We start from the raw sequence: 12,333 nt of genomic DNA on the forward strand, positions 1-12,333 counted from the left end.
CCAGTGTAAACCCCCTACCTCTAGAATTCTCACTATGCTCAAGAAATAATATATCCTCCTCATTAACTATGCCACTGGTGATTGGGTGGGTTTTTTACTTGCAGTCAAAGGCACCCTAAATGATAGACTACCCACATTCCATCATGCTGAAAGACCATTTCATTTAGTTTGTAATTCTTTATTTCTCACTCTCTGAGAACTTAGAAAATATACTGTTTCATTTAGCATCATTACTATTGACTGCCTGTATAATCCTCTATCCTTACAATCCCCCCTCAGGCAGGCAGTATCTTCCTTTTCTGGATGAAAACACAAGGTTTGGAAATGACTGAGTGTTACAGGTTTTAGCAACTGATGGATCTTGATTATGGTTCTGCCACTAAATTAGCTGTGTGGTCTTGGGCAAGTAACTTAACTTCTCTGAGCTCTAGCTTCCTCATCTGTTAAATGGCAATAAAAATACCTACCTTCTTGTGTTGTTATAAAAAATCAAAGCAGATAAAATATGCCAAATGCTTACTACACAGCCTATGAATAATGAATTATTGAAAAGTGAGGCAATTATTATTATTTGACTTGACCACACAGCTAATAAGTGGTAGAATCTGAACTCAGCCCTGGATCACTCAAATTCCTACACTTGCACATCAACTCTGCTGCTGAAAACAGTTCATATCAAATGTTTCTTAGTGCTAAATCCATACAATTTATAAAAATTACAGTATCATAGCTAAAAACCTTGCTTACTCCATAATTTGCATAATTTAGAACAGAGTTTCCTCTGTACTGACAAAGTCTTTTGGTGTGGGTAGTTCTCTTCACCTGTTGGAATGGCATGACCTTGAGGCTCTAAGGTAGACAAAACAAAATAAAAGCACAGCTTAAAGTTCACTTGGCACGCCAACATGGGAATTAGGTGGTTTTTAAATTTTTTAAATTTTAACTTGTCGTTTCCAATGTTGCACATCCTAACATTTAAAAGAATTAAATAGAAATTTCCTCAGACAAATACTCAATTTCACCTAGTCACAACCCCATTGCACAAATTTCAACAATTTGGTCAAAACATAATGTTGAGCATGAAAAGTATGGGCTTGGGGGATGGGCATTTCTCTTTAGCTATGTAGCTTGGAGTCAGTGACTTGGTTTCCCTAAAGCTTGGATTTTTTCCTCTGTAAAATGGTAAAGATACAGGAATCCCTGCTTAAGTTTTGATGTTTTGATAAGACACTTCCTTCAAAGCAATTTTGTTACTGAATTTGACTTAATGTATAGCATAAAAAACAAATACTGGAGGATTCATTCAGCCTCATGGAGAACCTGGCATTGAAGGCGAAGTGAATTTTTGGTAGAGAGAGAGACAGGAGGAGAAAATGTGCATCTGTGCAGGTCACATGGGGGGCATTCTGACTGGGTGCATTTAAGCGAATAATGGCAAATACATTTGAAACACAGAGGAGAGCCAGTGGAGACCCTTGAATGTCAGACTAACAAACCGCGGCTTGTAGGCAAGGGCGCTGAACTTCTATTTTTGCTCAAATAATTTTATAACTCCTGCACCTTTTGGTTTCCTTTAACTCAAATCAAGACTTTGGGTTGAAAGCTACATTGCTTTCAAATTAGATTCAACAGTGCTGTCTCGGTGAGCTTCGGTTGAGAACTATGGAAGGGCAGAGTAAAAAGACAAAAATGTTGATTATTAATAGGGGGGAAAACCATGATGCTAATAATAGCTGAATTTTCTTTTTCTCAAAATGCAGCATCTCGGTGCTGAGTTTTCTGCATGGCTTATCTCTTTTAACTTTTACAAGTGTGAATAATGGGAAAATGTGCTTGGCACTATTGATATCCCCATTTTACAGATAAAGAAACCAAGGTTCAGAAAGTTTTAGTCACTTGTCCAAGGTCACACAGCCAGTAGGCAACAGACGCTGAGTTGAAACCTTAAGCTACTTGACTACAATGCTTATGTTTTGTTTTTTTTTTTAAGATTTTATTTATTTATTTGACAGAGAGAGACACAGCAAGAGAGGGAACACAAGCAGGGGAAGTGGGAGAGGGAGAAGCAGGCTCCCCGCTGAGCAGGGAGCCCGATGCGGGGCTCGATTCCAGGACCCTAGGATCATGACCTGAGCCGAAGGCAGGTGCTTAACGACTGAGCCACCCAGGTGCCCCCAATGCTTATGTTTTAATTCCCTACTTTACACCATGTAGGATTCCGGAAATCTTGGTTCTTTAATTCCATTTCTACCACTAAATAGCAGGGGCAGGGTGGGGTTGCCATTAAGTGAGATGAGGAAGCCTGTGGATGACACAAGTAAGCATGCAACAGCATGCTTGTTGTTAGGTGTGAGAGAGGAGTTCAGTTTTGCACATGTTGGGCAAACCTTCAAATGGAGATGTCAAAATTCAAGTACCCCATGTCAAGAGGCAGCTGGATACTTAAGGCTCGACTTCAGGGGTGGATCTAGGCTACAGACATGAATTTGGGACTTGTCAGCAGATAGCTGTATTTAAACCCTTGGGACTGGGGGTGTCTCTACGGTAGTAAGTGTAGTCAGAGAAGATGTCTAGGAATTGAAGACTGGGGAACTCCACGGTTTGGAGGATAAGATCCAGCAAAGGAGATTAAAGAACTGCGGGCAGTGTGGGGGTGGTGAGGGACCAGGTGAAGAAGGGTGTCTGATGTGACTAGCAAGGCCAGTAGGACATGACTGAGACATCCGGGATTTGGCGGCCATGGTGAGGGCCCCGGGGAGTTGCGACATCATGGCCACTTCGACAAGAACAGTTTTTGTGGAGGATAAAAGTGTTCAAGGGAGAAAAGGATACGAGGAAGCAAAAACATGGAGTATTTTTCTTAGTATCTGTAGTCGGAATGAATTTGAGGATCGGTGTCATTTCTCACAATGTCCCTTTAAAAAATTACATCTTTTACTAGATGATATGATCTTTGAAGGACTAGAACGTGATTTATCTTTAAAATGCTTTGCCAAGTTTGGTGTTTAAATAATAATTGGGGAATTTAGTTAAACTTTTAAAGAAAGGCATATTCTTGTTTAAATCTCCTGAATCCGTGCTTGGTAACAGGTTAAGCCCCTCCCCCTCCCCCAACTCAAAGATGCTTCTGGAATTACTGGTTGACAACAGACATACAGTGTTTGTTTTTTTTTTAACGGATAAAGACCAAATTTTCATTATGTAACTTTTTTTTTTTTTTTTTTTTGCAATGACTCTCTTAAATGCATATCTTATATAGCTCTGGTCCAATTGTTGAGGGGCTAGAAAAATTAAAAAAAAAAAAAATCTCGTCCCTGCCAACATGTTGGTTTGTGTGAATCACAGCTCAGTGAAACCCTTCAGGCATATAATTTATCTTTTCTTTGGCTTATGTAGTAAATGCTTCATTTGTTCATGAATTCTGGCCTTGTTTTAATTATGCTATGCTCTGAATGTAGTTTTATGAGGCACAAAAATAAGATTGTCGTTCTGAAAACACAGAAGATTTGTGTGCTTCTCCCAGAATGAAATGGTGGCATCTTTCTCCCAATTCACAGCTCTGCAGGTTTGTGGTTGGAATTCCAATCCAAGAAGAAGCATGCAGTGAGACTGGGGGAAAGGGTTTGTGTGAGTGGGAGGGAAGGGGCAGCTGACACACGGCTGAGCCCAGTGCATAATCTACGCTAAGAATTCTGAATCAATACATTGGCGGCCATTTCCGCATAATGCGGTACTCCCACCAAGAAAGCCATTGATGGAGAAGTTTTATTCGTGTTACTTTCTGAGGCCTGGATTCTCTCATTACACTCATGGAACAATTGATTTCTCCCCGTCCCCTGCCCAATACAGACCACTCAGCCAGGGATCGGATGAGAAACATCAATAATCAGAAGGCTGTTTTTGTTTAAAAGCTTTGCAGGTATATGTATTTGAATATCCACAAGTTCACAGACTAACGGAGACAATAAATGGCTACTTCCTGGCTTTTCCATGTTTTATATGATATAGTACAGAATGGGTACTCAATATTCAGATTCCAGTGATACTACCAATAAAAGCATGGACATTTGTAGTGTAACAAAGACAAATGCAAACTTCACTGGTGAATCTAAGGGAGCGAACTCACTTTTTCCAAAAGGAGGATAAGTTACAACTTGGGGGTCTTCTCAGAGGTCCCGGTAACTTTAAAATATCGCCCAAGGGCTTGACTATATCAGATACCTGCCATGCTCCCAACATAAGCCTCCATCTTCTGAATCAAATCTCGTTTTAGAACTCATTCTACTCAAATTCAGGTGCCAGTCCTAAGAGTCTTTAATAAAAAAAGCTGGGTTGATAAAGTAGAGCTCTAAACTGTCCTGTGCTTTTCTTAGAATGGGAATGGATTGATTGCATTGGGGTTTTATGGTTAAAAACGTTCAAGGGTCAGGTCTCAGATGCTAACCTGTTTTTCTTAATTAAGGTGGGGGATCTGGATAAGTCACTAGATACCTGTCCCAAGATAGTAAAGCTCAGTCCTTCATCCTCTTCCCATAAATAACTCCATCTTTTCCTGACTCGGGTAATGGGTTGGCTTTGGATGCCCACGTGAATGGAACATGTAACTATTCACAAAGTTATAACCTCCCAATGGCCTCAGGATCCATGACCAATAATGAGAACTCAAGAGTTTCTGCTCAGAGTCAAGCAGTAAATCATTTCTCACATATTCATGAATATTGATGACCAGTTTCTAGCCCCAAGACAAGTAATTTTCCAGCTCCAGGTTTATACATTTGATGGAATGTTCTCCAAGCCAGCAAGGCCAATTCTCTTTGTGTCTGAGCATCTTCTGTGGCACTCGGCCTCCCCAAGGAGAGCACTTGGCACCTCGCACAAGGATCTCAGGGGTTTTGTACCTCTTCTCTTGTAGGACCACAAAGTCCCTGAGGACAAGGGCTCTGTCCCGGCCACCTCTCTAGCCTGTCTCACCTTCACCTGGCAGTGTCATACCCAGTAAAGATGTGATGCCTGGATGCATTTGAAGACCTACTTTGAATTCTAAGGGAAGCTATTCAGTTGGCCCTGAACTGGTACATTCGGGGAAATGGGCATTTGAAGGACAATTTTTTAAACTTTTGAAAGAAAATCTGAAAATCAGTTCTTGGAGGAGAAATTTACAGAAATAGCAAGAATGCTGATAGTAGGAGCCTGAACACACAAACCTGATTATCTTTCCCCAGTTGTAACTGTCCAGAACGTTTAGCTGGTGACTAACATTTAAAATATAATTCTTTTTTTTTTTTAAAGATTTTATTTATTTATTTGACAGAGAGAGACACAGCGAGAGAGGGAACACAAGCAGGGGGAGTGGGAGAGGGAGAAGCAGGCTCCCCGCAGAGCAGGGAGCCCGATGCGGGGCTCGATCCCAGGACCCTGGGATCATGACCTGAGCTGAAGGCAGTCGCTTAACCAACTGAGCCACCCAGGCGCCCCTAAAATATAATTCTTGACACCATCCTGGGTGCATTGAAACCACAGACTAACGTGATACTCATTTTCTTTAAGGAGAATAATCTATGTACAGTGTTTAGTACAGAGCCTGGTATACTGTAAGTGCTCAGTAAATGACAGCCAGTGTTATTAGCAACAGGGAATGCAATTAGTTGTTATTAAGACAACTATATTAACAGCCATGATATAGAACCCTGTAATGAAAAACAGCTCCTCTAATTTTTTCCTGCTTCTAACCTCAACGACTAACTGCGTTCCCAAATTTTGAAAAATACTGTTATTTAAAAGTCCAATGACTAAAAAACAAGTACCTTAAAATACACTGTATCAACTCTTATTTCCTTTTTCATTCGAGGAGTTCCTTTCTCGGCCCAAATACAAACAAACGCTCTCAAGATAAAAAGCCAATGCTCTTTTTTAAGATCAAAAGAATCTGCCTTTCTTTGGGGGGGGGGGGGGGGGGCAGGGGCGGGAAAGCGGCTGATTCCGGATACCTCCTGAAAAAAATATCTAGTTTTTACAAAGATATTACTCCAGCTTATTGGAAAATAATTAGTACATAAAAGAGTCTGCCCAGAGCTGTAAAAGCTCTTTATTTAAACCCACACTTTGGTGCAAAAGATAGTTAAAGATCAATCCAGGCTATTAAAAAGAAGAAATGAAATGTATTCCAACAAAAGCCTATAAACATACGGAATGGGGAACAACCTACTGAGACCAGACAGGGCAGTGAAGTCTTTTAGGGACCATTTTTATTCTGCTAACACCTTTCCCTCCAGACTCCACTGATCATAAATGCAACCTGTCTTCCTCCATCTTTTAATAAATGGAAGGACGAATTCATCTGTATGTAACTCACCTCCTCTCTTCTTTTACATAAAGCAGATGTCACAGCTGTTATTGCTCTTCAAACAGATGTTTCCGCCCACAGAAACATGGGGGACACTCCACTACAATGTGCTATTTGTTCTAGAGGGGTCGACGGCTTGATGCCTTGTCAGGGCCCCTTGGTGACTGCCGAGCGATTTGGTGCCCTTGTCTTAGCCCCTCGGAGCCCCCCCTCCGTACCTCGAGCTGGGGTTCACAAAATGGATTGCCCTTGTCCAGCACTTACCCTCTCTGCAGGGACATCGTCGGACGGCCTGGACAATCCGGAAACTTCCTGGGCCTGGTCTTGACGCTCTGTGCCCTTGGCTTCCCGGTGGCTGTTGACTGGTGCTTTTTCCCGTCCCTTGTCCAGTTTGAAGAGTTTGTCCAAAAAGCTGGAGTCCTTAGGCTTGGAGGAAGCCGCTCCTCCTGACTCAGGTGAGACAGGCGCTTGTCCCCAAGGGGCAGAGAAGCCTCCGTCCCCCGCCAGGCTCTGGCCTGGGGTTTTATGTGGGTCGTGGCCCAGCGCAGCTGCTACCGGAAGTGCCACACTCTCACTTGGTCCTTTGTTCCCTAGAGTGTTACTGGAGCTGACATCAAGCTTCACTGATCCAGTGGATGAATCCGTGGCTTGGTCTCCAGTACGTCCTGGTACAGGCCGAGAGAGTGTCAAGAAAAAACGAGATTTAGCAGCTGGTGCCTCGGGTTTGGCCTCTTTCCCAAGATTCTTTCCGTTGGCATCTGCAACAGCGCTGATCTCCATTGTCTTGGGGGAAGAAGTGGCCACATTATCCTCCTTGACACTTATTCCCAAGTCGACTGTAAACACAAACATAAACAGCTCTGTCTTACCAACCCAGCGAGGAAATTCAAGGAAGGATAATGGACTCTGAACGTTTTATACACAGAGGCCATGATGAAGCGGGGGCTCTGTTGTTGTCCACTCACTCTGTAAGGCAGAACTTGGTTCTCTAGAACTCCTCTGACCCTGCTCTTCTGGGGAGAGAGGAATGGGGGGGGGTAAGGGAGGAGGGCAGCCAGTTGGTGGAAGGCACATCCCAGGTGTTGTCCTAGTGACTCGTATTACTTCTCCAGTGGTAGCTTTGGAGGAATCTCATGAGAAGCAAATTGTCATGATTTCATCGGGGAGGCAGCAGTGGTCAGGAGCTTGGGCTCTGGAGCTAGAACAAGGTTTCTCCACCTCGGGACTATTGACATTTGGGGCCAGATCATTCTTTGCTATGGGTGGTTGGCAGCGTCCCTGGCCTCAGCCCAGTAGATGCCAGTACCCCCCCACCCCCCAGTTGTGACAATCCAAAATGCCTCCAGACATTGCCCTATGCGGGGGCAAAAATCACTCACATATGAGAACCACTGAGCTAAATTGTCTCTTGGAATCTGAGTTACTTAACTGTCCTGTGCCTCAATTTTCTGGCAAAGTGAGGCAAATGGTAGAACTTACCTCCTAATGTCGTGATGCAGATCACATGACAGACAGAACAGTGCCTGATGCATGTTCGTTGTTATCATTATCTGCAAGTGAGAAAAGTGGCTGCCACAGGGGTTGGTCCACATCCCCACAGCTGCCTGGTGAGCAGCTAAGTCGCAGAGTCTGGTTATGGGCAGAGACCCGACTCTGACATTTGTGCTTTGTCTTACCATCAGGCTTGTGTTAGCCTAAGCTCGTGGAAGATTTTAAAAAGTAGTACTCAGAAAGTTTCCATGTTGAAGGCTGGAAGGGCAAGCGTCCACACAGGGCCACAAATTGGACCTCCGACCAGCATGGAATCAGAGACATAGGTTAGTCTGCGTGTGGATGTGGGCTTGGCCTCCTCCTCCGGGGAGGGACACTGCTTCTAGCATCCAGCTGTTCCGGCTTTGACCTCGGCATGGGTCTCACTGAACTGCTTTCTTTCCTAGGTGCCTTTTATAAAGCAGTGCAATATTCAGGAAAAAAGGAGAGACCATGAATTTTGGAATGAAAGCTAAAGAATCAAGATTCTCTGGTGATAAACTGTGTGACCTTGGTCAAGTCACGGAAAAATCTTTGCATTTTCTCGTACATAAGATGGGAATGGTATCATTGCAGCATTACTGGGATGTTTAAGGGAGAAGACATATGCAACGACTTTGGCACACTGTCTTTTCTGTAGTAGGTGTTTAAGAATTGACAGATACTATGATTTAAGGATTCTCCCACCCCTTTGCCAGCATTGTGTTTTGCTTTATACAGCTGTGGCCAGTCACTTTTATTTTCTTATTTTTATTTTTTAAAGATTTTGTTTATTTCTTTATTTGAGAGAGAGAGAGAGCAGAGAAAGTGAGCACGAGAGGTGGGGAGGGGCAGAGGGAGAGGGAGAAGCAGGCCCCCCGCTGAGCAGGGAGCCCTATGCGGGACTCGATCCCAGGACCCCGGGATCATGACCTGAGCCAAAGGCAGACAGTTCGCCGACTGAGCCACCCAGGCGCCCCGTAGCCAGATCACTTTTACAATATGTTTGCAGGAAGACAGAGAAAAGGACAAAAAGAGAAAGGGGAGAATCTTTTGGTTGCTCATATTGCTCGTTAATATGTGTGAGAAACACACACACACAGGTACACACTTTTATTAGCAATTGTTTTTGACCAACTCTGGTATCTCTCAGTGTCTAGAGTCAGGACCAAACAAAAAGGAGAGAGAGAAAGGGAGAGCCGGGTCTCTATGTAGAATGCTAATTGCTGAGGAGCACAGAAGAGATGGTCCAGAGGCCAGTGACAAGCACTAGGGGTTCCTCACAATCTCAGATCCCAAGGAAGTTACCCTGTAGGAGCACTGGGTATGTCCTCTAGCTCTTCTTCTTCTCTAGCTTTTCCTGTGCTCTAGGAATTCATAATCGTGGTAAACACTGTACTCAGGGAGAGAAGGCTGGAGGGAGAGTGGGAATAAGGAAGTGATAGATGGAGGTGTCAGGGTGCCAAGTAAGCCGGGCAGGCAGCTGATGCATCACAGTGAATATAAATGAATCATGGGGACGGTCTATGCCAGGAGAAGAGGAAACAGTTGACAAAAAGGCAGAGACTGAGATTCAAAACAAGGAAGGGCTTTTCAAAATGCCGAGAGCATCAGCCAATCTCTTTCCCTTTTTCCTCTCTTCCTTACTCTCCAGCCAGGAACCGAAAGAGCTGGTGGTAAGTAAGAGTGTTACACTCAGAGAAAAAGTCTTTAGGAAAAAAAAATCTTCCCAAAGATAGACTTTTTAAAAATTGAGTTATATTAGTTTCAGGTGTACAATGCAGTAATAATCCGATACTGGTATGCACTATGAAGTGATCACCACAGGTTACCATCTGTCACCATGCAGTTGACCCCCTTCACCCAACTGAACCCCCTCCCAACCCTCTTGATTCCTCTGATAACCACCTGTTACCTGTATCTGTTCTCTGTATCTCCAAGTCTTGTTTTGTTTGTTCATTTGTTTTGTTTTTTACATTCCACATACACGTGAAATCATATGGCATTTGTCCCTGTCTGACTTATTTCACTTAGCATCATATCTTTAAAGTCCATTCACGTTTTTGCAAATGGCAAGATTTTCTTCTTTTTTTCTGGCCAAGTAGTATTCCCTCCAACACCTGTTATTTCTTGTTGGTTTTTTTTTTTTTTTCCATAGTAGCCATTCTGACAGGTGTGAGGTGATATCTTAGTGTGGTTTTTATTTGAATTTCCCTAATAATTAGTGATGTTGAACATCTTTTCATGTACCTGTTGGCCATCTATGTGTCTTCCTTGGAAAATGTCTATTTAGATTCTCTGTCCATTTTTAAATCAGATTTTTTTTTTTGCTATTGAGTTCTTTATACACTTTGGATATTAATCCCTTATTGAATAAACGATTTACAAATATTTTCTTCTATTCAGTGGGTTGCTTTTTAATTGTGTTGATGACTTCCTTTGTTGTGCAGAAGCTTTTTAGTTTGATGTAGTCCCTAGACAGACTTGTTAAAAAGTGCCAATATATTGCTTTAATAAAGGATAAATTCTTGTCATCCAGGTATCTAGACTAGCCCTCAATGCATTTAGAAATTACAGCAGATGCAAACTTTAGCTCTTGATATTAGCGAATGGGGAAAGTATTTTTGATAACTTGTAAGAATGAGGACTTCCTAGATGGAACATTCCATAAGAATGAAGGTCTGCCCCCCAAACTTGAGTGAGTGCATCACCCAGAGCTTCCATTTCCTTTACTAAAATGCTTATCTCCTCCTAAAATGATCTAAGCTAGACTACTCCTGTGGCTTTTGCTGAACCCATTAGAACAGAGTTACGTTCTTTATGCTTGGATTGGCAAACCAGTGGGGGTACATCTGTAAGTGGTGGCCTTGGGCATCACATTCACAAGTGCCTGCCTCAGAACAAACTCAGATGAAAGCAGAGCCAAAAGATTCAGGGAACAAATGCCCAGTGATAGAATTTGAATACCTGGATCCAGCTATGCCTGAAGATGAAATTTACCATTACATGGCCAACAGGTTTTTTTTTTTCACTCATGCCAGCTTAAATTAAGTATATACTCAGTGGCTTGGAGAGAATTTCACGGAATCGGCCAGTACCATTTCACTTGTCAAGTAATAGCAAACAATCCTCTTCCTGGGAAGTTGTCTTTAAGCTCTTCAAGTCTGTCCAGGAAGCAGTTAGTATGGGAGGAAGGAAGGTAAAGAGAATGAAACAGGAGGAAGTAAGTTACAAGGAGCTGGATAGAGACGCCACCAACCCTTTGTCTTCGCAGTAAAAGTGAAGGGAAAAAATCCACTTCAGGAAAGAAATTACCACTTTTGAGATCTCTGATGAACATTGGAAACAAAATATGTCCTAAAACATCCATTTAAGTGCACGTGCATGCGCGCGCACACACACACACATGCACACACTGACACTCACACACATCCAATCTGTGAATGAATAGGAAGAAAACCCACTGGAGTTACAAGTTTTATACTCTTGCAAAGATGAATATTGTTTACATGCCTTCCTCACATTATTATGGAAAGAATTAAGAAGTTCCTTCAGGACGACGGGAACCAAGCTTTCAATTCCTATAAGCAATCTTGAGAGAAGCTCATCTTGAATCTGGTTTCAATAAAGAGTTTTCTCATAAAGCAGACAAACAGATGACATACCAAAGAGATTTTACTTTCCATGAAAAAAAAATGTGTAAGAGTTTAAGGGAGATAAAAAGGAATCAAGTAAGAATGCAGATGACAGCCCTCAAATATCTAGAAGAGTTGAACATTTTGATCTTCTTAGTGCAGAAAATATATTTGGTATTATGTGCTTTTTAAAAGAAAGTCATTGTAGGCAGACATGGGATTGAGAACTTATTTCCAGTGGCATTTTGGTGTCATTGTTAAGAACTTCGATTCTGGAGCCGAGGACCTCGGTTTGACTCTCCAATATGAAATACAGATGGTCCTCGGCTTACAGTGCTGGGACTTGTGTTTTTCGGCTTTACAATGTGCAAAACTGATACTCATTCAGCAGAAACTGTACTTGGAGTTCTGAATTTGGATCTTTTCCTGGGTTAGCGATAGGCAGGGCCACCCTCTCTGGTGATGCTGGGTAGTGGCAGGTCCCAGTCAACCAGGTGATCATGAACGTGTGCACTGACAACCCTTACCGCCAGCCTGTCTTTCCCTTTCAGTGCAATATTCAGTACATTTCGTATACATGCCATACTCAACACTTTATTACCAAATAGGCTTTGTGTTAGATGATGTTACCCAACTGTAGGCTAATGGAAGTGCTCTGACCATGTTTAAGGGAGGCTAGACTAAGTTATGATGCTTGGTAGGTTAGGTATAGTAAATACATTTTCTTTTTTTCTTTTTTTTTTAAGATTTTATTTATTTATTTGAGAGAGAAAGAGAGAGAGAATGAGCCAGGGGGAGGGGCAGAGGAAGAGGGAGAAGCAGACTTCCTGCTGAGCAGGGACACTG

At 42.6% G+C, this 12,333-nt stretch overlaps 1 protein-coding gene across 1 annotated transcript in view; it reads right to left on the minus strand.

Annotated features, from left to right (window-relative positions):
* BCAS1 (brain enriched myelin associated protein 1) overlaps positions 1-12,333 on the minus strand; it is an 88,605-nt gene that overhangs the window by 61,832 nt on the left and 14,440 nt on the right. The window contains exon 2 of the mRNA XM_044919050.1: positions 6,608-7,179. Coding sequence (XP_044774985.1) covers positions 6,608-7,179 — 572 coding nt within the window. The remainder of the gene's footprint in view (positions 1-6,607; positions 7,180-12,333) is intronic.

The sequence above is a fragment of the Neomonachus schauinslandi genome, chromosome 10 (genome assembly GCF_002201575.2).
Source record: "Neomonachus schauinslandi chromosome 10, ASM220157v2, whole genome shotgun sequence".
NCBI classification, from domain to species: Eukaryota; Metazoa; Chordata; class Mammalia; order Carnivora; family Phocidae; genus Neomonachus; species Neomonachus schauinslandi.